A 25,893-nucleotide genomic window follows, 5' to 3' on the forward strand; every position below is an offset into this window, starting at 1 on the left:
TCTATGCTTAAAGCAAGAGAGTGTGGAAGTGGAGCAGCCCCTGCTACATCACAGCTGAGCCAAGACCACACCTACGCAGGTGGCCACAACATAGTTATGGCCACCAGCTGCAGCACAGGTTACTTCTACTCAAAGAGATGTGGGGTTCACCTCAAGCCAGCCTGATCTTTGGGGAAACATTAGGTTGAGATCCTCTTTCAGGAAGGAGGGAGAGGCAGCCCATGTGGGGTAAGTGTCGCAGCTCTTACGAGGTTGGTGGTTGGGGTCGTCGTACCTTTGATTTCTCCAGCTCGTGCTTTTTTGTAAAGGCCTTTCACATCTCTGCTTTCACAGATGTTTAGAGGAGCATCCACAAAGATTTCGAAGAAAGGAAGTCCAGCCGTCTCATGAATCTTCCGTGCATTCTCACGGTCCTGTAGCAAATAATAAATAATAACATGAGGATTCTTTGTTCTATTTTTCATCTTGCTTCACTTTCCTTATTGCTCCATTGACAAATCTCTTTTCAAACCATCCTAACCTCACATGAACACACATGAAGCTTTCTTATTCTAAGTCAGACCACTGGTCTATCAAACTCAGTATTATTTATTTAGACTAGCTCTCCAGGTTCTCAGGCATAGGTATTTCACATCATCTACTACCTGATCCTTTTAAATGAAGACGATGGGGAGTTAACCTGAGCCTTTACTTACTTAAAAAAATTATATCCTGCTTTATTTCCTTAGACTCAAGTCAGATAACAATGCAGCAAGAAGATGGAAGGACACAAGAACATAAGAATCCATTGGGGGAAAGGCAGAATACAAATGAATTTAAAAAATAAATAAATTGTGACATTACACAAGAAAAGTATATTTTATAACTAATCTCAACATTTGGTTATAATTTTGGTAATAATTTCCCTTCCTTCAGTTCAGCAGCTTACACTGAAGAGGCATTATGTCGAAAGCAACAGTTGAATTTTATTTCCAAAATGTTGCTCTTTCAGAAAGTCATGCAGAGATTGTTTCCTGGAAATTTTTTTAACTACAGATTTACCTTTGTGAAAGGAGAAATAAAACTGGTGATGCAAACCAGGCCAGCATCCGCAAACAGTCTGGCAACTTCGGCAATACGGCGGATGTTTTCTTCTCGATCATCAGCTGAGAAACCAAGGTTTTTGTTCAGGCCTTGACGGATGTTATCCCCATCAAGGGAGTAGCAGGGAATGCCATGAGACACCAGATACTCCTCCAATGCAAATCCAATGGTTGTCTTACCAGCACCAGAAAGACCTATTTGTAACAGGCAGCATAAAACAAAACTGTGATTTTCCATATCAACATCCTATGAATCTGCCTTATTAAAATCAGTATTGTCTATTCTGACTGGTAGCAACTCTCCAGGATCCAAGGTAGAGATCCTTCACATCACTTCTACTTGATCCTTTAACTGAAGATCCTAGAGATTGAACCTGAGACCTTCTGCATGCAAAGCAGATACTCTACAACTGAGCCACAGCCTGTCCTCAAAGGAAGTGACTCTAATACAAAAGAAGCCCCCAAATACCAAATATGTTACAAAATAAAATTCTCTCTTTCTTGAAGCTGTCTATCCATTGGCTGAGGGCCCAACTACACTTTATTTATTCATAATATTTCTATTCCACATTTCCAAATCAATCTCACCTTTGATATCTAACAAGAAAACAAACAATAAAACTTATAGTTTAAAGCAAGTAATATCATTCCAACAATAAAATTCTCTGCAGTAAAGCATTAACAAGTGAAACTATCCGTATACAAATAAGAGGGCAGCGATGGGGGGTGCAGAGCGTATAAAAAGTGGATAAAAGTTTTATTTAAAAAGTTGGTTGAAGACCATTGTTATCAATGATCTCTCATGGATCACAATTTAAGAGATACGTGACTTGGTGCTTTCAAAAGCTAGTTGCAGGTCTCCAATTCAAACTAGGGTCATACAGTAGAAGAGAGGAATGAGCTCTTTTCCCCTCATGTAATTTTTGCCCCATGTAATTTCCTTGACACACTGCAACCTTTCCCTCTAGCTGCTAACATACAGATACCATATGAGTAGCTGTATGTTTCCTATTCAGCCCAGATAAAAAGTTACCCTAGAGCAGGAAGGAATTTATATTGGGGAAATGGAACTTATGGAAAAGGATTAAATAACCCTCCTTCCACACTGTCCCATCGAAACTACAGTCCTCTGTAGCTGTTATTAGGTTCTAAAATGGAGCTGTTTGGTATTTGAGTTATTCACAAACATTCTAACTGTTCAGGGAAGAATTGTGAGCAGAAAGAATGTTGATTAAATGTACGGCTTTTCTGGTACTTATTGCACAATCTGTTAAGCTGCAAACAGATAAAAATGTTTTGGTTGGGTGACTGAGGGCCAAGGAGCCAGTGAGGCCGAAGAGGGAACAGAGGGACTGACCACTCAAATCTGTGGCTGAAGATCTCCCAACATCTAACAGTTTATGAGAGGTTTGCAGTGTGATTTGGTCCCTGTGCTCTCTGGTGAGACCTCATGAAAATTCAGTTTCAGATCATTGTTTATTTGAGTATTTTAGTGATTAAAATTGGATTTTCCCTAATCAGTATGTTGTTAAACTTCTCCTTCAACATTTTGGTTACTCAATCTGTTGTTTTGGGTTGAGTTTTCCCCTTGGAAGACCTCACAAAAAGGCAATTTAGCATAATTGGTGAGAGAATGATAGTGATCTACTATAACTAATTTTGAAATCCTTCAAATCCTATTTTGTCCAATTTACAGTAATATGATTGCCTTTTTAAAAGGCATTTTAGAAGCTCAGTCACTTGGTTATGCTGAAGTGAACAGTGGAATTTGCTTTCTCTCCTTATATGTTACTTATTATAAGTCACGGATCCAGTTACACCCTCTTGAGATACTAGGTTCTATATCTGTGATTTTCAGTTTTTGCAGTGTAAATGTAACAGAAATAAAGAACTCTCTCTGATGTTAGTTTACTAAGTTAATCAGGAACGCAATACCTGTTAGCCATACCGTACAGCCTCTGAATCCACCTCTTGTACCCACAATTTGTCCTCTCTTGTTCCTGCTAACATGATGGGCTTGGTAAACCACGTTAGTAGATCTCTGAAGATTCTAAAGGTACATACAAAAGCAGGGAAAAAATGATATTTATTGCTGTGATCAACAATACCCCAAAATAAACTCAAACAAGAAATTTGGAAATTTCCCCTTCCCCCAAATCTCCTTCTCCAGAATTTTATATTCAGGGACTTGAGCAGGCCAGTTCTGCATTGCCTCCCTTAAGTGACTCTCAACTGTTCATAACATTATGTGCATGTTGGCGCATTCATGGTCCTCCTTAGCAGACTGCTTTGAGGGATTTTCCCCCTTTTGGATAATTTACAAAGTTATGATTTTTCTGTATGACTGAGGAATCAATATACTCCCTTTCTAGGATTTATTGTAATATAGCTGGCACCTGATTAAAGATTTCTTATATTAACTTGCCTCCCAAATGCCTCCCAAATTTTCTAGATACATATCACAAGGCAGACATTTAGTATTCTCTGTAGATTGAACCATGAAACTACCACTAGGAGACTTATTAATAAGGAGATCCATTCACAGACAAGGGTCCCAGTCTGTTATTCCAAGTGACAATGTAGCTTCTCTACCCATTATGGGTAATGGAGAGTGCCCTCAAGTCATAGCTAACTTATGGCTATCCTTGTTGGAGTTTTCATGGCAAGAGACTATCAGAGGTGCTTTGCCATTGTCTGCCTCTGCAACCCTGGTCTTCCCTGGAGGTCTCCCATCCAATTACTAACCGAGGCCGAACCTGCTTAGCGTCTGAGGGCCAAGCTACAAGTGACGAATGACACAGGTTGGACACTTGTCAGCTTCCCTAAAGTTTTGATGGGAAATGTAGGCATCCTAGTCTTGCAACGTGGCTCTCCAACTGCTGTCCAATGGACTTTTCAACTGTCACTTGTCCAACATTCTGCCAAGCTGCCTACATTTCCCATCAAAACTTGAGGGAAGCTGACAAGAGTCCAACCTGTGTCATTCGTCACTTGTAGTCTGGCCCTCTGAGATCTGACAAGATCAGGCTCACTTGGGCTATCCAGGGCAGGGCCTACCCATTATTACATCTACTTATTTATTTATTATTATATACCACCTTTCTGCCCAATGGCTACCCAAAGCAGCTCACAACAAAACCTCTTTCTTCTATCTAAGACAGGCTCGACAACTTGTCCCCTACCTATCGACCCATGACCTCACAACAGTGATCCAGGCAACGGTCACCTCCAGATTAGACTACTGCAACTCACTCTACGCAGGGCTTCCCTTGGGCTTGATCCGGAAACTGCAGCTGGTTCAGAATGCAGCTGCACGGGTGGTTGCCGGAGCACCAGTTATGGCTCATGTTACACCTATCCTCCATCAGCTTCACTGGTTACCGGTCAAGTACCGGGTCCGGTTCAAGGTTTTGGTGTTGACCTATAAAGCCCTATGCGGACTGGGCCCAGCATACCTTCGGGACCGCCTCTCCCCATATGTTCCCCGGAGGTCGCTTCGATCAGCCACTAAGAACTTGCTGATGGTCCCTGGCCCCAGGGAGGTCTGCCTGGCCTCTACCAGAGCCAGGGCCTTCTCAGTTCTGGCTCCGACCTGGTGGAACTCTCTGTCTGAGGAAACTAAGGCCCGGCAGGATCTTTCCGCCGGGCCTGCAAGATGGAGATGTTCCACCGGGCATTTGGTGGGGGCTAGGCTGTCCTCTCGCTGGCCATACCACTGAAGACCCTCCACCACCCATGCAGGACAATGCTGCATTTTAATACTTAATATTCTACACCCGCCAATTTTAATGGTTTTTTATACGATGTTTTAATGTTTTTATAATGTTTTTACTGTTTTTAATTTGTTGTCAAACCACCCTGAGCCCGTCTGACGGGGAGGGCAGTCTAAAAATGTAATAAAATAAAATAAATAAATAAATAAATATATATGTGTGTATAAAACCTATTTTAACACACACACACACACACACACACACACACACACACACACTAACAATTCCAAGATATTCTCATGCATTTATACTGGCTAGATTCAATTCATTATCACTCATGAAGATGACTGGAACATATAAAAAGAGTCTACTTTTAATTACAGATTTTGTCCCTGTTTAGATGATTTGATGGTAACTCTGGAACGTGTATTGTTTCATTGTAAATTTTACAGGCAAGTATGTTTGGACTTATTGCAACCCATTTTGGGAAGAAGAAAAACTTTGGGGGGGGCAGAAAAATTCTTGACTGGTTGGAGAATTATTGTGCAAGTTGTAAATTTTCTTTCCATTGCCATAAAAATTCAGGCAGAGATAAGTTCTAGTGTACAGATGGCATGTTCATTTTAATTATATCATATATGTTATAAAATTGTTTAATATAGATGAGAGTGGTTTGTAGCATTAACATTTTATTCGTTTTATTGCATTCGTGGCTTGTGAGGCGGAATAAAGATTTCCATCATCGCATAATAAAATCTTAGGAGGTGGCACTGCAGGTAAACTCCAGAAAGCCAGGGAACTAATCACCAAAAGCTTGGACAAACAGGGCAGACCTTGCTTGGTTCCAAAAAAAATGCTAGAGGTGGTGCCTGGCAAACATTCTTTGAAAGGGAGTAGCAAAGTGCCCCAGCGAGTTGCAGCATAGTTTGCTCCCTTGTGAGAAGATCCGAAGGTTACTGAGGCTTGCAGGCTGTAGAATTATAACCGATCTCCAGATGACAGATATCAGTTCCCCTGCAGCAAAGGCTGCTTTGGAGGGTGGATCCTATTGCTTTATATCCTGCTCGGTCCCCTCTCCTCCCCAAACCCTGCTCCACCCTCAAAACTCCAGGAATTTCCCGACCTTGAGCTGTCAACGCTAAGTTTACACCACTGATGGTCGTCCTAGCTTGGTTGGTTGGAAGAGGAGAGGAGCCAAGTAGAGAAAGAGAGGATGTGAAAATGACAATAATTTAATGTTATGCACAAAAGAGCCTCTTAAATTATTTTTGTTTGTTTGTTGGATCATTAACTTCAAATGAACAAATAACCCCTTACGAGAAAAGGATTAGTAAACAACAGATGGTCTTATTGGCTGTTCTAGACTAAATCAAAATTATCTAATAATCAAGATGGAAAACACATTTCCCTTCCAAGAAAAACGCTAGCCTCTCACAAAAAGGCATCTCATTCAAAACAAACCACAGACTTAACTGTTTTTTTCTTTGCAATTCTTTCCAATATTTATATTAAATAATTTTATAATACCAATTAGTACCACTGTGAACCTAATGATAGTAAGAATGATACTCAAAGCATGTCACATACACTATCTCAGTAATTTTAACAACCATACTGAAAAGTAACTCAATATTATTATCCCTATATTGTAGACTCAGACAACACAACCAAATCCTGCTTTTCCTGTCGTGAACAAGTATTTCATATTCCATTTTCCTCTTTTCTCCTTGTAGTTTGCCATGACATCTTGACTGGGAAAACTATGGATACCACCAACTAAGGTTGCCAGCTCTGGACTGGGAAATTCCTGGAGATTTGCAGGGTGGAACTTACGGACAGCAAGTTTGGGGAGCGGAGGGACCACAGTGGTGTATAATGCTGTAGATTCCACCCTCTGAAACTTTGGTTTTCTCCAGGGGAACTGATCTTTGTGGCCTAGAGATCAGTTGTAATTCTGGGAGATCTCTAGCCACCTGGAGGTTGGCGGTCCTACCAGCAACTGTAATTTTCTCCCAGCCAGAAGTGGAAACACACATCCAGCCATGATTTCCACTTTAGAAGCAAACTATGGTTTGCAGCAATTAAAAATTCACCCAATTCAGATGTCACTGAAAACAGTTGCCACAAACCGAAAGGTAAGAGATGGTCTGCAGGTCACAAAAGAGAGTAGAGTACTTGAGTACAAAGTCAGCCAAACCGAGACTTAGCTCAAACTCTAAGCCACTACACTAAACCAGCTCTCAAAACTTTATAATATTCCAAATAAAATCAATTTCTCAATATGCAGTTTCTTAAGAAACTTGACTTCAAAGATACTCCAAATTTTCCAAGTATCTTTATGAAAACCTGTATTCTATTAGAATTCTTTAGCTTGCAGGAAATTCCAGGATGAGCTTAAGCTTCTACTGACTTTTCCTTGGTTCATGTGATGCTGTATCATTCTTAAAGAGGCAAAACTCTCCGGCAACTGTTCTCTCTCTTACACACACACACTCTGTGTGTGTGTGTGTGTGTGTGTGTGTGTGTGTGTGTGAGAGAGAGAGAGAGAGAGAGAGAGAATGAATGCATACCCTCCTTTCTTCTTCCAAAGAAATCCCATGGTAATTTCAGTGTTTTAAGTTTGAAAATCTTGCGGTCAGGCTTGCAGATAGCATACACCAGTGCTGTGAAACTTTTTTTTCAAACTGGGTAAATTGATCGGCTGTTATGCAAGTTTTAATTGTTTACCAGGAAATACTACCTTAATCCATAATTGTTCATGACCTTAAAATGTGATTGGAAGCCAAGCCAGGGGGAAAAAAAACAACTACAGCATAGTAAAAAATGTCATGACAAAAATCTGAACTTTTGAGGACATGTCCATGTCCTCAAGTTCCAAGTCTAAATTACAAACATGTGATTTTTTTCTTAATGCTTGGTTACAAATAGAAAAATAGAAAATATGTAGTCTGCCAGGAGGAATATGTTTCTTCAGACCTGTCAACTCCAGAACACTGTTATAAAATGTAACTTATATAAACAAATTTTAGCTTTCCAATGGAAAAAATACATTTGTATGCATAACGTGCATCTCATTGAGAAAGATAAGCTATAAATAAATAAATAAAACTGAAATGTATTTTCAGCGCAGTCAGTGAAACCTTAGGGTGACTGAACACACAGGAGAACTGAGGTAAGTTTCCTCGCTTCTTAAATGTGTTCCAAAGGCAGTGTGAAACAGATACTGGTGCCGTGGGGCTGAAAGTGTTTTGTCACTTGAGGTGGCAACAACTGCCCTCTCTCCCACAATCCACTGCTGACGCCACCAGGAACTGGAGAAGATAACCCTCCTTACACCTTGGCTGCAGCCTCCAGGTGGGGCCTGGAAATCTCCTGGAATTACAACTGATCTCCGGGCAACAGAGACCACTTCCCCTGGAGAAAATGGCTGCTTTGGAGGGTAGACTCTGTGACTTTATATCCTGTTGAAGTCCCTCCCCTTCCCAAACCTGCCCTCTCCAGGTTCAACTTCAACCAGCATATCTCCAGGAATTTCTCAACCTGGATTTGGCAACCCTAGCTTTACTTGTTCTCTTTAAAACTTACACACAAGCCATGCATGCCTCCCTGAACTCTTCTGACAATATCCCAAGAGTCTGTCCACCATTTTGACTGCCTCGACAATGGATGTTCAGAAAAGAGGGCCAAACTCACAGGAACAAGGAATCTTGCAAGAATTCAGAAATCTCACAAGAGCTCAGGAACCAGAATGTGTAAAAGGCTTTTAAAGAGAATGGGGTCAGTGAGGAGGCAAGGCAAATGATCTCTTCAGCAGCCAGGCAGGGACCTCAGTGGAGTGGCTGGCTGGCTGGCGGAAGGATGAGAGGTTGCCAACTTGCCAGCCACCATCCCACCCACCCGGTCTGCTGCAGGAGTTGACTGCCTCAGCTTACTTTGTTATAGAGCTAACCTTGTGATTGTGACTGGCTATGCAATGCTTTGTGGTTGCTGCGGCTTCACCCCTCATTAATATCACAGCCAGGCCTGATTTAAATGTGACACTGATGCAGGGGGCAGGGAATAGCCCTTGAGACCACACATGCACAGTGCCTCATTGAAACTGGGCTGCTAGCCATGCAAAGCAGCGACACAAGCATGCTAAAGGTCCATCGCCAAGGTGGTATTGTGCTGGCACGCTAACTAAACACGCCTGTTTGCATTGTACAGGTAGCAGCCCAGTTTAAACAAGATACTGTAAAAATGCCAAGTCGCATGAGTAAACACTTTGTTAAATCAGGCCTTATTCTCTTGCTATGAATATATTAGCTATACATATCCTTTCATGCACCATTGCAGCCTTCTGGCAAATATTTCCTGATTCTTTGTTCACAGATGTAGATTTTTAAATTGGAGATCAGAAAGGTCCTATTGTGTATAATTAAATAACCATGTGCTTTCTCTTTATTTGTTGATATTGCTTTATTTTAGTATTGTTTCATTAAACTCACTTGCATGTGGATGCATGTAGACATCACTTCTGCAAAATGGAAAAGAAAGGAGGGGGGCGGGACACCTGAAAGGTTCACTCTACAGATCAAGATCAAAATAAAGTTTACGTACATTTGACAGTTTCTCGATGTGGGAAGGGGGTGGGGGTGGGGGCTTAAACTCAAAAATACCAGTGCATAAATGCATTAAAAAATAAAATCTTAAACACTTCAAAGCATGTAACACTTGGAATGGGAAGATCAGAATACCATGGAGACGAGGCAGGGAAAACAAAATGTTCTTTAAAAGAAGAATCTGGCCATGAAAACTGCAACTCAGTCGAAACCCCTTACAAAATGTATGAGGATTGTAACAAGCTACCTACAGCTGTGGAACCTTATAATCTTTGAGGTTTTCAAGAAAATGATGGAAAGGCATCAATAGGGGATACTTTAAATGCAAGACACTCTGAATTGGAATAGGATACAAGGACAAGACGTTCCCTCGGGTTCCTTCAAGCTCTGCGATTCAAATATGCACACTCCTCATTCACTCCATTCTTTAAAGGGCAGTTTCTGTTTGAACAGCAACACTCTTCAGTCTCCCCAGTGCCAAAAGACCTCCTTGTAGTCTAAAACTGAACAGTCTGAAGTCGTGGTACAAAACACCCCCATTGATTCCATGGCCTCAGCTAGGGGTCCTTCACCATTGCCAGGGCCAATGGCTGCTCCAAGATCTCATTTTTCATTCAGTGCTCTTTGAACAAACTGAGAAAAACCACTTTCGCCCACTAGTACAACCTTAGCACTTGATGCTTGTTAATTTTGGCACCAGCACTGTACCAACATTTTCCCTCTACCAAGTTTGTAACAGAGAAAGTTTTTAAAGGAGACTCACAAAGGCAGCCTAGTTACTTTAAACAAGCAGTCTTTCTGGTCGGAGACAGACAGAATAAAATGCCAAAACTTGACATTTCTCTTCCTAACTGAACAATATTTTAGCTTTAAAAAAACTTAAATGTGCCATTAATGTTAAATATAGCAATGGACGTTCGTTTTATTAATATTTTTCATTCTTTTTCTCCTGTCTGATGAATAGTTCTGTACGACTAGAAAGCTTGCCACCAATAAATCTATAAACTCAAATTAGGAACTGATATACACACTGCTTTTAATTATTTATTTAACTTTATTTATACCCCACCCTTCTCCCCAAAGGGGACAGAAGGTGGCTTACATAATTCTCCTCTCCTCTATTTCATCCACACAACACTCCTGTGAGATAGGTTAATCTGAGAGTATGCGACTGGCCCAAGGTCACTCAGTGAGCTTCCATGGCAAAGCGGGGGTTCAAAGCTGGGTCTCCCAGGTCCTAGTCCAATGCGCTAACAACTACACCACATTGGTTCTCATGCTTTTATGTTCACAAAACAATTAAGCATACTTTAGTGACCATCCATAAAGTATGTCATCCATCAGTGATGAAAGAAGTAAGTTATGACAGAGGACAATATGACTGATTAAAATGAACGAAACGTGTAAAAAGTAAAGAATCGCAAGCCTTTCGCTGTTGCTTCTGATTGGACTTCCAGGAAATCAGGAGAACCATCCCTGGCCACCCCAAAACTCCAGCTGGCAAGGCACCCCTTCCCCTCATGCCCCAAGGTTGCCAGTTACAAGCTGTGCAACTGCTTAGGAGTATCTCCTGCCAGATGAAGTCATAGTCCTAACACTCTGCTCTTGCTTCGTCATTTAGCGGCATCTCATTGCAGTCTCTTCCTGTTCCAAAGGAAAAGGAAAAAGTATCCTTTTATCACTTTAGTCCTCCCAGCTCTAAAGCTCCAGGTGTCTCTTACTAGCAGAGGGAGAGGATATAAATCATCAATATGACCGGGAGACTGGGGGCTCTGTACTGGGAGCTTGACGGCTCCTTTCTCCACTCCCCCCTCTCTCCTAACAGAGCAAGGCTCCTGTCCATGGACAGAGAGCAGTTCCAATAACTGAACTCATGGTGTGAATTCTGAGTGGAGGGCATTTCTCCACACTCTTTGTGGACAGTTCTCTAATGTAAAGAACAAGGCGTTTCCTTCACCGAGTTAAAACAGATCTACACAGTTCATTTCTGGATTTAGCCCACAACTCTGAGTCAGCAATTTAATGAACAAGGTTATAACCAATCTTACACACTTACGAGGTAATAAAACATAACCTTTCCCTCGACTAACAGGACAAAGTGAAGGAAGTAAATTATGCTTGGAACTATAAACTTCCAAAGTAATTTTGTACAGGATTATTAAAGTCATTTTATTTTAGTTGTCCAGTTTTCAAGATATGTCAAACAGATGCATATAAATAAATTTTTAGATCCACATTTGTCCTAAGATGAATTTGTCAAATTTGTTTCAATAACTTAACTTCAATAACTATTGCTCAAACTAGTAATCGCCTCCACTTTTTCAAATAATTCAATGTCATCTCAGCAAATTGGAGTAATTTGTAGAAGATATTTCAAAAATTGAAAAGTAAATTTGCCCGGGGATGATTACATATCAACCTGAACCAATTCCGGTGAGGCCCTGCTAGCCTGAGGGACCAGTGGAAACATTTAAGGCATTTGCTTATGCTACAGAAGAGAGAAACAGCAATGACAGTAACAAATTGAAATTAGGCCATGATGCAATTTATGTTTGTTAAAAAATGATTGATGTTGGTTAAAAAAATGCAAAACAACAATTAGTAATACTGAAGCTGCTTCACTGTGGCCACTTCAGACAAAGTGGTTCAAAAAAATTGGTGCTAAGATTAATGTAAAACTACTTTAAGTTCGTTCTGCTCTAGTTGGCAGAATGGCGGTTGTCTAATCCCACCTGTTAATTGGTCTCTTGCTTACGTGTAATCAGCCATCAATAAATCAGCAAGCTCCACTTGGCGCATGTTCCATGATCTAATGAAAAACTGTACCAGTGGATTTCTCTGATTTCAGAACATGATCTATTCTAAAAGTGCTGGAGCTCTAAAAATAAATGTCCAGTGTTTCCTCAAAAGTTCAGGTTACTTACCCTTCTAAAGAAAAACATTGGTGGTACTCTCTCTCTCACAAAGTTGCATTAGGGAGACCCTAATCAGCCTAAATAGTTAGGAATATTTATTATTTCATTTTATTTACAACAGTTATATCCTGCTTTTCTGCCCAGTTAGAGCCACTGTTTAATATATCTACAAACAAGAAGTCAAATGGCATGAAGCAGTCAAACAGCATGGGGATATGACAAAGATATGTTAAAATAAGCAGGAGTCTTGTGGCACTGTAAAGACTAACAAGCCTTTAGTTTAAACTAAATGTTCCTGGACTAGTGCCCCACTCAGGATCTAGTCCAAGCTTATGCTAGAAAACTTGTTAATCTTTCGTGCCACAGGACTCCTGTTTATTTTTGCAGCAAGAGACTAACATGGCAACACCTCTGGAATTATTACCATGTGTCCTAAGGGTCTCATAAATTAAAGATTTCCAAAAACGGCCTTCCAGCAGGCACTTCCCACTGCTGCTCAGCTGGCTGGTGAGGGGAAAATAGTGAGGGGGGGCAAGGACATTAGCAGCATTCCAATGGTGTTTTGCACAAATGCCAGAGTCTCCCTGGTATCCCCCAGTGATTCATTGATGTCACTTCCAGGTGCACAGGGAGTGACATCAGTGTGTCAGAATGCTGCTGACATAATGATGTTGCCGGTGAGCACCCCATGACCCAGTAAGTCCCCACCTCCTCTTACAGTTGCCAGGTTCCAAACAGGCATACCTATACTGAAAACATTTAAGAAATCTGCATAACATCACGCTTACTCATTTAACATCATAATGTAATATTGAGAGCCAGTTGGCATGTATGTTTTTTCTTCAGAAGGTTTCCTAATGATAGATTGCATATTGCTATAAAAATTATCTAGAATGTTAGTTGCCAAACTGTGGCATGGGCGTTAACACAGGCAGTGGGGAGTTGTGAAGCTTCTGGAAGAACAGGTGAGTCCATGGACCTGCATTCCCCACTGCCTCTCTGCCATGATACTGCTTGCTGCCTGCATGGCTTCCAGATTCAGCAGACTAAAAGCAAACACCCATCACGGCACTGCTGGCTCCTCATGTACTGTGGCATACATTAGTGACACCCAGTTCCAGTCTACACAAGCAGCATGATGAGATGGTAACAAGGGGCAGGGGGATGAGATGGTAGAATGGACTGTAACACTTCAAATTTCAGGTGAAACCAAGTCAAGTTTCCTACACAGTACAAATTCCCTGTAAGTGGAAAACTAGCACAGCATAAGAAGACTACTCTAGAACTTTTCTCCTTGATGCGCTATTATTACAAGGAATTTTTATATGGAGGAGTGGTAAGAATATGACTCCCCCCCACCTCCTGCCGCATTCTGAAGTTCTGTAGTCTGCTCCCACTTCACTTGCTGAATGTGTGACCAGGCCTCAGGCATAGGCCGTTTTCACACGTGCCTCAGGAAATCTCGCAAACTCATGGCATGAAGTGTCTTCCTAGCATGATCTCCTGGCACGATCCCCTTTAATGACCCAGTGGTGTCAGAAAAAGCACCATTAAACGGGATCATGCCGGGAAATTACACTAGGAAGATGCTTTTATGCCATGAGTTTTGCGCAATCTTCCGGGCACGTGGCCGTGTGAAAATGGCCATACTTAGGACCTGATTTGGTAAACAGATTAATCACCACTGATCTACAGCATGCTGTCTGTCAAAGTGCCCCAAACTTTTTTCAGTTTTCAGTTTGAGATAAAAAGTATTACAAAGAATCACCAGGATACACTGAAAGAAACTCTTATTTTCCAAGTTAAGTAACAAAATTGGGTGCGGGAGGGCTTTGTGGACTACTGCAGAAATGAGGAGGCAAGGAATGTATGTTTTGTGTGTTTTATTCCATTGGCAGTAGTCAGTATCCAATCCAATTAATGGAGATGGTTTTTCTTGGTTGGAAAGGGGGGGGGGACCAAGAAAGAAGATAGAAATTGCTTTCTTAAGATGACTTCATTTGGCTGTCCTTTTAAATAATGCTTGCAACATGGCAGTACCAAAAGGCTGTTCCTTCTCTGGGATTTACGGACCTTCTGAGAATAGCACAGGCCCTATTTTGAATACACACTCTCTCCCCATTACCTCAAGTGAATTTAAGACTCAACTCAGGTCTCCTTTGTCCAAGAATGATCCATGACAGAATGTTATCTTTGTTATCTTCTTGCTAGTTCAAGGTAGATGAGATAATCCTTAACTAATAGAAATTACATGCTCATAGAACAATCCTGAGAAACTGGTTACTTCTTGTACCAATGGGTAAAGAAATCCCATCTAAAGCCAATCTGATCAAAATTTCTTTTAATCTCCCATTTTTAAAGAGCTATGTTTTAACATAATCCTCCAAGTAACATTAACCAAAGAATCCAACAATGCATATAGGCTTAACTGGGCTCTACTTTCTTATACAACATCCTAGATCCAGTCTCATAATCCTTGTTTATGAACCCAGGAATCTTTGTGTGCACCCATCCTACTGAGCGTGAGGATATCGGTACCAAACAGATTCTTGCAATCAGATTTAAGAAGTCCAATTACCCCTGAGGAAGACGGGCTGTTGAGAACAAGCCCTTCCACTAAACAAACATGACTGGCACTGCAAAATCACGGATCATAAATTCAGTGGTACACACATTGTATCCCCAATCCATACCACCCAAGCTACTAGGTTCACATACAGAATAGTTTAGATTCACATATAGAAGAATTGTTGAGCTTCACCAGATCTAGAAGGGAGCGTGCAGCTTGAAACACAAATTATCTATGTTGGATTGTGGCAATAGGTGTGTCTGGGGAGAGTTCATAGTTCAATGGTATAACACATGCTCTGGATGTTGACATTTCCAATTAAATTTTCAGCAACTTTGCACGCACAAAAAGGGATCCTATGTAGGAAGGCTGGAAAAGACCTATGCCTAATGACCTTATATGTACAGTTAGACTGGCCAATGGCTTGCCCTTTTATATCTGACCCAAGTTGTCCACAAATATATAGAAAACTCTTACAGCCATATGCAAGGAGAATGATGGAGAGGGAGGTTGCTTGGCAACTGCCCTGGAGGGGGAGGTTGCCTGGCAACTAGATCTACCACTAGCAGCCCCATACCAGTCACACTTCAGTTGTAGCGATGCAAGTGAGAGCTTGCAATTTTGCAGCTCAAGCAAATCTAGGCGATCAGGATGGAAGTAAAACTCTCAACAAGAAATTAAAGGTTAACATTTTAATAGTTGGCTTGTTTGATGATCAGTCTACTGGATGCTTCAACATCAGCTGACTGGGTACAAACACACAGTATATACATTAAAAAGAAATGCAGAAATAGACACACAATCACCTTGACAACCCAGAACAGCTCAACAAAGCAGGGAGTTATAGTCACATTGCATGTAAAACTTCATTATATACAATTTTCCATGTTCTACGTTTGGATGCCTCTGGGCTTTGAGAAAGATGGTGTAAAAAAAATCTAAATCGAATTACATACATATTGAAGACAGATGTTTGTTCTGCTTTGCAAGTTACAAAATTTCTAACTTGAAGCAAAGCCAGTAATACTCACACGGTGTAATGTGAGGTCATTGTGTTTCACAGGAAGTAACCACATTGGAATGAGCCATCAGGAAAATAATTCCATTAGCTGAAATGTATACAGCAACTTACAGCAGGTACTATTGTAATGTGTACAAGCAGCCTCTAGGGGACAGCTTTCTGCTTTGTGTGTCTTCAGTCTTGGTCCTTCAGGGCTCCTGTAGAAAATTGGTGGCTGCTGAGGTTGGAATGAGAGGCTGAGAAAAAATGCAGGCTGAGCCAGAGTGAGAGCTGAATAAAAACCTGTTTATTGCATACAAAGCTGGCGTGTCATAGTATTCAAGATACAAGTACAAAGCACTTCGTAAAGATGTTTTGTTTGTCCTTTATCTAAATATTTATACCAAACCCAAGAAAAGTTATGCATGCTGCTTTGTTAAAAAAAAATGTGCTTTAAATGTAAGGTGTTCAGCTGATCCATAAGAACAGTTCAACAGTTCATGTGAACATTGTGTCTACTTACAGTAATTGCTGTTACTAATATAATGTTCTTTGACTCTTTGACCTCAATCTAGAAATATTTCATGTTTGAAAGTACAGAGTGCTTTCACATGGAGGCATGAAAACACGTCCTCGTCATGGCAACAATAGCAGACAGCAGTATGGGAAGAGCTGGAATGGTGGCCACCTGCCCCATTTTTGTACCACTGGATACTGCTATCTATACCCCCTTCCCTCTGTCATCTATATACAAAATCACAGATGCAACAAAGATTGTGCTGCCCTCCACCATGACCTGCAGTCTCTCAGCTCAGTTGGAAAACGGGGAAACCTTTAAAAGGCCAAAAGAAGGGGAGGAAGCGTAGAGCTGAGCTCTAACCCCTTCTGTGTAGTGGCTGTGGATGGAAGGTCCACACAGCTGGTCTTCTCATAGCAACTCTGCAGTTCCCTCTTGAAACTGGATCAAAGGAGTTTTTCTTTTGCTCCAATTTAAAAGGGAAAGTTCTGGGAAAACCACAAGACATGCTCAGACATGAGCACAAGGACATGTGAACACTTCCATTTATATTGGGGGCTTCCTGCATTCTATGCAGGGAAAAATCCCTGTCTGGAATCAGCCCTTGTTTCTAAATCCTGATTAAGAAGGATCTTTAGTTGTTAACTTCTGTGTTGAAGGCAGATTTAACTGTAGTTAGGGGTAAAAGGCAAATTTGATCCAAAGAGGAGAGGGAAGAAGAGAGGCAAAGGAAGGGAGTGCATGAATTCATGATCACTCCCAAGACATCAAACAGCTGGCCAAACCATAGGTGTTGGGTGACGGCTTAAGTTGGTACAGCACCAAAAATTTTCTGCTGAGCTGTGGCTCAAAAAGAAGGAAAAATATCAATGTCCATATGAAGAAGTGACAACCCTTACTCATTGGCTACCAGAGATGGCTCTGAGGTTTGGGGCAGGGTTGGTCTCCAGTCTGATACAGAAAATCCATTAATCTCTGCCTTATCTGTCTTCTGGGCAAGGTCAGCCCACCTCCCAGCAGCCAGAAAAAAAAGGTAAAAGGTGACATGATATGGTGGGTGGGGCTGGCCATAACTGCTGGTGCTCTGCTATGAACTTGCAAATTCATTGTAATACACTTTTGACTTTTACTAATTCCCATTCTAAACTTCTGAAACTGTGTACCTGCCCATCTAATATTACTGCAATTCCAACACAACATGAACTTTTTTCAATGTAGCTGTTACCCTAGTCAGTCTAAGTTCTTAGTAGCAGTAGTATAACATGTTACATAGTACATATATTTGTATTTTATGCTGTATCCTACACTGCACTGGCTATACATTCTGCCACGTAACATTAAAATAACTGAATTAAATAAATACCAATAAAACCACAAGAGCTTGTAGCACGTCAGTGCCATTGGAAAGAGCATGTTATGAATACCTTACTGTGTAAAATATAAAACAATAAGAAAGTCAAGGTCTGAGAGCAAACATGACTCATGGCAATGATTTCTAAACCCCCCTTCAGCATGAAAGCACAACATAGCCACTGTTGTGCATGATGGGTTCAATGTTGAACTCAATATGAAAGCAGGCACTTTCTAAAAAATTGATTTAGAACCTCACTGAAAATAAAATTGCTTTTAAGACAGATCTTCAGGAACCAGGTTTTTTGAAAGGGCTAATAACAGGAACCATGTGGGACATGATTAGAGTTCCATGACAATAGGTGGACTACAGAAAGTATAGACCTTCCTTGTCTATGGGGAGACAAATTTTTATAAAAAGATCTTAAGTTAAACTAGGACAACGACTTGGTTTGCATGCAGGGTTCAGTTCCTGGAGTCTACAATTAAAAGAATCAGGTAATGGGTGGTTTAAAACCTCTACCTGGAGAACGGCTACCAGTCAGACAATACTGACCTATATAGATCATTGGTCTGTTTCAGTATAAACAAAGAAAAAGGGGAGCAGTATCAAATAATAAAAAGACTAAGAGCGGAACTACAAGTGACAAAAGGCACAGGTTGGACACTTGTCAGCTTCCCTCAAGTTTTGATGGGAAATGTAGGCAGCTTGGCGGAATGTTGGACAAGTGACAGTTGAAAAGTCCATTGGACAGCAGTCGGAGAGCCAAGCTGCAAGGCTAGGATGCCTACATTTCCCATCAAAACTTTAGGGAAGCGGACAAGTGTCCAACCTGTGCCTTTTGTCACTTGTAGTTCCGCTCTAAGAGAAACAATGTACATGTGTTGTCAAGAATGAACAGAACAATATACAATATAGGACTTTCCCCACATACTTAGTGGGTTTTCTGGGTATTTGGCCCACAAGGTTTGGATCCACTATGCACTTCTGTAATTCCACATTTGAGGGACCTGAACCAATGTAGTCTCTCATTTTTATTTCTGCACTTTAACAATGCCCTGTTTCATCTGTGGGCTTTCTGGGAGAATTTGTCACCAGTTTCATCAGTATGAGGGTTTTTTGGGGGGGGGGGATGTGTTACAATGCTGTAATGTTTGGCTGGTAGAGGGGGTTGTGGTTAACCTCTTCCTCACCCTGTACTTATCTGTCAATGATTGGACAGTGTTATTTGAGCTCCCAATTTAACAAAATTTCTGTGTGTTGATTGGCTGCAGAAAACTTCTAAATATTAAGTGGGATTATAATTTTTTTAAAAAATTCAAACAATGTTGCAAAGACTGGAATAAAAAATACAGGAAACACAGAAACTCCTGTAGAAAACATCAGCCTAAATGGCTTGTGCTGGTGAGAAGCAGGGCTTATTTTCAGCAGGAACGCAATGGAACGGAGTTCCAGCACCTCTTAAAAATGGTCACATGGCCGGTGGCCCCGCCCCCTGATCTCCAGACAGAGGGGAGTTTAGATTGCCCTCCGCACCGCTCGGCGGCGCGGAGGGCAATCTAAACTCCTCTCTGTCTGGAGATCAAGGGGCGGGGCCACCAGCCATGTGACCATTTTCGACGAGGGCAATTTAAACTTTAAAAAACCTCCCTCCTTGTTCCAGCTGACCCAAAGTGACATCATTGTGTGGTCTTGAGTTCCACCACTGAGTTCCACCACCTCTTTTCCCAGAAAAAAAGCCCTGGTGAGAAGACAAATTTACTTCCTACTGGTGAGGTTAGCATGCACACAAAACATAACAATGAGAACATTTTATTTTTTTAAAGGATGAGAGCCAAGAATGATGGGGGAAGAAGGGTATGGTCACACATTACAGTTCAACCAATCAGGATTCAGGGGAATAAAGGGAAGGTGAAGGGCAGGGGCAGGGCTTACCCTGAAGAAAAATTCTGCACTTCAAAGAAGCTGTCTTAACTTTGCTATAAAAAGAACATTGGGGTATATATACAGGGAGAAAAACAGCAGAAAATTCCAGGAGAAATTGGTTCTGCAGCAGATGCAGCCTTTTGTCATGCAGAACTTGAAAGAGTATGGGAAGCAATCTGAAGACTGAACCAAGGTATTTTGACCGCGCATGCAGAACTCAGGGGATACATCGAAGTTGTATAGGGCCAGAACTGATGAGAAAAAAAAATGTGTGGAACAGCCCATAATGAATGAATATCTTGTACACAAGAAGTTAAAAAGTGATGAAAGTCCAGATAAGACTTGTTTAATGCCAACCTACTAGCAAGAAAATTCAGATGAACCTTGGTAACTTAATTATGCGATTCATTTCCCTCTGCTGCACATTCATTCAGTTTGCCAATCAGAATGGGGATCCAGCTACTTCCCATGGCAATTTTTTGTTTTACAACAAAGCTCTTTAAACAGATCCAAGCCAAGTGTGTTTTCTGGAGTTTCATCATGTTTGAACAACTTGGGTATGCTATATTCATTCAGTCGATTGCTCATTGGCTGCTATGCTGGCAGGGCAGAAAAATGCAAAATTTCATTATGTGGGTTAAGTATTACTACACGTAATATAGGAAACAGCTTGGAAGTGCTGTTTTCAACAGCCCCACATGCAACTATATGATGTGTATTTCTGCTTTTAAATTGTGCATTACAACACAATCCACTTATCATTGGCTGCCAGAGGTGGAAAATGACTACCCTGCTAAATTGACACTTTTGTAATCTTTCAAAAGCGCTTCAAAGAGTCACTATTTAGCAATATATAAAACCGTTAGGAGTGTTCAAGGAGCTAAAAAAAATGTCAGTAAGAATAGTGGTAAAAGACAAGGGGCCTTCTTAAAGGATATATCATAGAAGGGGATGATGGGCACTCCTGACCTGCCCTTTGGTCTATTGGGGTACCACAAACACCTACACGAAACTGCTGGGAAATACCGTCTGGAGATTTGGAGTACAATGCCATCAATAAGCTGATGGCACTCAAGCCTCCCTCTTTCCTATGGAATTTCATGGAGGTGGTGGAAGTCATAAACCAGAGTTTAGATGCAGTGAAAGAATGAATTAGGACAAAAATATTGAAACTTAATCCAGACAAGACGGAGATGCTACGGACCATGAAGACAGTTGATGCAGGAATAGGTATACAATCAGTTCTGGATGACATTCCTACTACCTCTGAAAAGGCCAGGTGCACAGCCTGAACTCTTGGGTATCCTGGTTAAATAAGTGGCTGAATCGAATAGGAATGCCTTTTTCCAGCTTAGTCTGCTTTGTCATGGGTGGTAATTCCTAAAGGAAGGTGACCTGGTCCCTGTCATGAATTCCTTAGTAACATGCTCTACCTGGAGCTGCCTATAAATTTGATTGGGAAATCACAACTGATGCAACATGAAGCAACCAGAACATTACAGGATTCTACCATCGTTACCTACAATCCTGATTTCGAAACTATTTGGTATCCTATTCTGAATTATTTAGAACAGCAAGTGAAATTTTCTTGAATTCATGAAAGCCGTATTTATGTTTATGAATTTGTTACCTTTGTCTATAATTATGCTGGAAAGCCGTATGTAAATATGCTATTGGGTAGTAGAATTCTAGTAAGACTGAAGGAAAGGGTTACCTTATTTTGTATTTAACCAAGAGTAGAAAGGTAAAGGTAGTCCCTTGTGCAAGCATCGAGTCATTACTGACTCAATGGGGATGTTGCATCACGTTTTCTTGGCAGACTTTTTGTTACAGGGTGGCTTGCTATAGTCTTCCCCGGTCATCTACACTTTACCTCCAGGAAACTGAGTACTCATTTTACCAACCTCGGAAGGATGGAAGGCTGAGTCAACCTTGAGCCGGCTACCTGAACCCAGCTTCCGCCAGGATTGAACTCAGGTCATGACGAGCAGAGTTTGGGCTGCAGTAGTGCAGCTTACCAGTACCACTCTGCGCCACTGGGCTCATTTAACCAGGAACAACAGATATAATTCTAAGATTCTAGGTAAATGTCAAAGTCTACAGAGAGAAATGCTGGTCTAGTATACTGAATTTTCTACTTGTGTGATTTTATATTTTATATTGTTAATGTATGTATGTATGTATGTATGTATGTATGTATGTATGTATGTATGTATGTATATTCTTAGACTTTTTAGAACTATGTTGTTGATATAGGTAGCTGTTTTTGTAACGAGCTAATAAATTTAAAATACGCCCCCCCCAAACTCCCCCCAAAGGATTCCACCATAATGAACACACAGAAGCAGTATTAGGCCAAATTGGGCTTCCAGTTTGTTTCCAGTCACAACTCAAAGTGTTTGTTTTAAAATGTAAATCCATAACAATTTGGGTCCAAATTACCTGAAGGTTTACCTCCACCTGTCTCAATCGACTTCTCTGGGATGACTCATTAAAAAAAATCCACCTTTTAAAAGTGTGGTGGTTTCAGATGCCTGTAATTAAACTCTTCATTTTTTTAATGTCATCCATATGTTAAACTGGATGGTTTTCTTCAAACTCAAATCCAGAAACTGGGATTCTAAACCAGATTTGTTTCTGGAGAAAAACAGGGGCCCACATTCAGAAGTCTTTTAAAAACTGGAATTTGATTGTTTCTGAAACTGGAAAGCTTGAAACCAAAAAGAGGGAGGGAGCACGTAAGCTTGGCAACACATAGGGTTTGTGTTCGTCACAAACAGCTTAGAAGGTATTCTTGTCACTCTACACACTTCCCTAATGATGCATGGACACTTAATAGCAGAGGTGCAGTTCTTTCTTGACCACTCTCAGCCTTGCTGCTATGAGACTTTCTGTAGGCAAAGAGACGGCCCTGATTTATCCAGTGTTGAACTAGCAGTAGGTTCAAATCCTTACTTACCCATGAAGCTCATTCAGTGACCTTGGACAAGACACTCTTGCTCTCTCAGCCTAACCTACCTTAAAGGGTTGTTGAGAGGATAAAATTGCAAAAGGGAGGATAAAATTGCAGAAGAGAGATCCATGTACAATGCCCTGAACTCCTCTCAGGAAAGGTGGAATAAAAATGTGATCAGTAATAATACTCCTTTAGACATCTTTAGCAGTAATGAAACTGAATCTTTCCCCTATTATCCCAGTACTCTTAAGTTGGTGTTGGTGAAATGTTTTGACACGTTTTTTTCTGGTTTGCTGATTTTTATCACTGGCTAATGAGTGAAACATCATGTTAACACAGCTGCAGAGGCAGTTAAGGCAACTGGCTGCAGGGAAAGCAAAATGCCTTTCAGTTTGGTTTTCTACCTGAGTAACACTAAGAATTCCTACTGTAGCTGTTATCTTGTCTGAGAAACTAAGGTCCCTTCTAGTTTATTCTAGGGTGTTTATATATAAAATCTGGAACCAAATTAAAGTCTTCATATGGCCACAGAGTCATAAATCCTGACTTTCCTGGTATCGCTCTGTTTACCTCTTAAACAGAAATGGAGACCATAGGGGAACCATAAAACTTTAAAACAGTTTCCCACAGCTACTGTTAAAGCATGTGAGGTGTTGCATTTTGACACAACACGCAGAACCTGTTTGTTATGCAAACTGATGTGGCTTGCTGGTTATAGATGGAGAAACCTAGGGCAAGGCTTTAGTTTGAAGCTGTTCCCCGTGCTGCAAAGAATGGGGGTGGTAGACTGAGGTGGTCACTTGCCAAGGTAAAAAGCTCCCTGTGTGTATTATTCAGTTTAAATATTTATGCCATGCTTTTCAGTAAAAATTTTCCAAGGAGCTTACAATAAAAAAGTTAAAATACATTATACAATGATATATAAAGGACTACCAAATAATAAAAAAGCCACCAGATAAATGGTTGTTGTGGGTTTTCCGGGCTGTATCGCCGTTGTCTTGGCATTGTAGTTCCTGACGTTTCGCCAGCAGCTGTGGCTGGCATCTTCAGAGGTGTAGCACCAAAAGACAGAGATCTTTCAGTGTCACTCAGTTGACACTGAGAGATCTCTGTCTTTTGGTGCTACACCGGATCTAGCACTCTGGGCGCCCGGGGCAACGCTTGCCAGCCCTGCACGCGCGCACAGCACGCGCACGCTCCTGACACGATGTGATGATGTCATTTTGATGACGTCATCACGCTGCGCGCCGGAGGCAGCACGGGGGGCTGAGAAGCTGCCCGCGCCATTTGCTTCAGAAGCGAATGGCGTGGTCGGCTTTGCAGCCCCCCACGCTGTCTTTCGCCTGCCCCGTGGGACAGGGGGCAACCGGCTTGCTGCGCGCCCTCTGTCCTGCGGGGCAAGCAAAAGGCAGCGTGGGAGCCTGTGAGGCTGCCCGCGCCATGCACCTGCCCTGCGGGACAGGGGGCAGCCGGCTGCCCCCTCTCCTGCAGGGCAAGTGAATGGTGTGGGCGGCCACGCTGCCCTTTTCCTGCCCTGCAGGACAGGGGGTACACGGCAAGCCAGCCGCCCCCTGTCCCGCAGGGCAAGCAAAAGGCAGTGTGGCTGCCCATGCTGCCGCCTGCACGCTCTGGGAGCTGCTTCCGGCGCCCCCTCCCTGGTGGCGCCAGGGGCAGACTACCCCCCTGCCCCCCCTCTAGATCCGGCCCTGATGCCAGCCACAGCTGCTGGCGAAACGTCAGGAACTACAATGCCAAGACCACGGCAATACAGCCCGGAAAACCCACAACAACCATCTTTCTCCGGCCGTGAAAGCCTTCGACAATACACCACCAGATAAACTTGCATACTAGGGAGAGGGCTTCATTTAAAATCTCTCTCTGGCATGCTAGCCATCAAACTGCAGGCAAGTGGAAATGTTGTATATAGAGAAACATTGAAAATATTAATAAACCACCCCTGGAGAATTCGACCTCCATACCCTACCACTTCTGTCTGCAACATATGTTGGCTGGTCTGAACTCCCTGAATGACTTTGACCAAGGCTACCTTAGCTTTTGGTCTGACAAAGAAGGGTGGCTTGTGGTTTTCTGGAAGGGAGCTGGATAAGATCTGGACAACCGTCCTGTACGTGTGCACTATGGAACATGACAAGGTTTCGTCTGCATGGATTAGGACTACTCTGTTTTCTTATAGATTTAGCAGTGTGAAACAAGGAATAGTCTACATTTAGCATGAGCTAACCAAACTTTATAGCCTTCAGACTGCAACAATTCCTACGGGGTTCCTTCTCTAATTATTTATTTCCAGCCACAGAACTTCCCTAATGAGCAGAGGCTAGAAAACAGAGCATCAACAAAATATCCCAATGGAAGAGTTACAAAACAAAGCAGTTTCTTTTTACAAAAACAATAAAAGCGGAATCAAAATATTGTTATAATGTGTAAAACCTACTGATTTTACTGCTATCTAAGCATTTATTCATTGGGGGTTTTTTAATCTGGAAAATAATGGTCCTATGATTATGTATTTATCAACCAGATCAAATAAAACTTATAAGTAGAATATGTACTATGTTTTAAGTGACCCACTGTGACACACAGTAACTCTATTAGACCTCTTTAGGTCAGGAAAATAGGGAGGAGGAAGGCTTAACCACCACCACCACCACCACCACCACCCAGATATAAATCAGGTCCCAATATGCCTGCTATGTAAGGAAGAAATCCATTGGAGCTCTAATAACATCTGGTTGGATCCTTAAAATCTAGAGGTAGTCTTTCAAATACTTTTGGGAAACTTTTCCCACTGGCTGCCGATTCCCTTCTCCTGCCATGTACCACCTATATTCTACACCATTTCTTTAGATGAAAAGATTGCGAGAACATTACTCCAGCAAGTATCTCCAGATTGCCCTAGCTGAGCATCTGGAGAGGCAAACTGCATCTCTGGATTGAAAGTTGTAATTTATACAATGATGGGAGAATAATGGAACCTTTAAAATCACAGAATAGGTTTGAAAACAGTAGTTTCGGGTTGCAGTCCATAACCTACATGCCTGCTTCTAAATAGTCCCATTAAAATCAATGGCTGTTTGCCAACAGCAATCTAAAGTGTGAATTGTTTAAATTTTATGAAGATGTAACAATTAACATGACTAGACTGCTTTCTTTGTCAGACTTCATAGCGAATTTTTTAAAGTCAAATTTTATTTAATTCATAGTCCTGAGGTATATGAATGCCTCAGTCTGACTTAAAAATACTC

The 25,893-nt window shown here is 41.5% G+C and overlaps 1 protein-coding gene across 2 annotated transcripts in view; it reads right to left on the reverse strand.

Moving 5' to 3' along the window:
- PAPSS2 (3'-phosphoadenosine 5'-phosphosulfate synthase 2) overlaps nt 1-25,893 on the reverse strand; it is a 60,213-nt gene that overhangs the window by 25,502 nt on the left and 8,818 nt on the right. For both annotated transcript variants that reach the window (XM_054982584.1, XM_054982585.1), the window contains exons 2-4: nt 3,018-3,132; nt 1,042-1,277; nt 275-413 (exon numbers count right to left, since the gene is read on the reverse strand). In XM_054982584.1, the coding sequence (XP_054838559.1) occupies nt 275-413; nt 1,042-1,277; nt 3,018-3,132 (490 nt within the window). The remainder of the gene's footprint in view (nt 1-274; nt 414-1,041; nt 1,278-3,017; nt 3,133-25,893) is intronic.

Source organism: Eublepharis macularius, chromosome 6 (genome assembly GCF_028583425.1).
Source record: "Eublepharis macularius isolate TG4126 chromosome 6, MPM_Emac_v1.0, whole genome shotgun sequence".
NCBI lineage: Eukaryota > Metazoa > Chordata > Lepidosauria > Squamata > Eublepharidae > Eublepharis > Eublepharis macularius.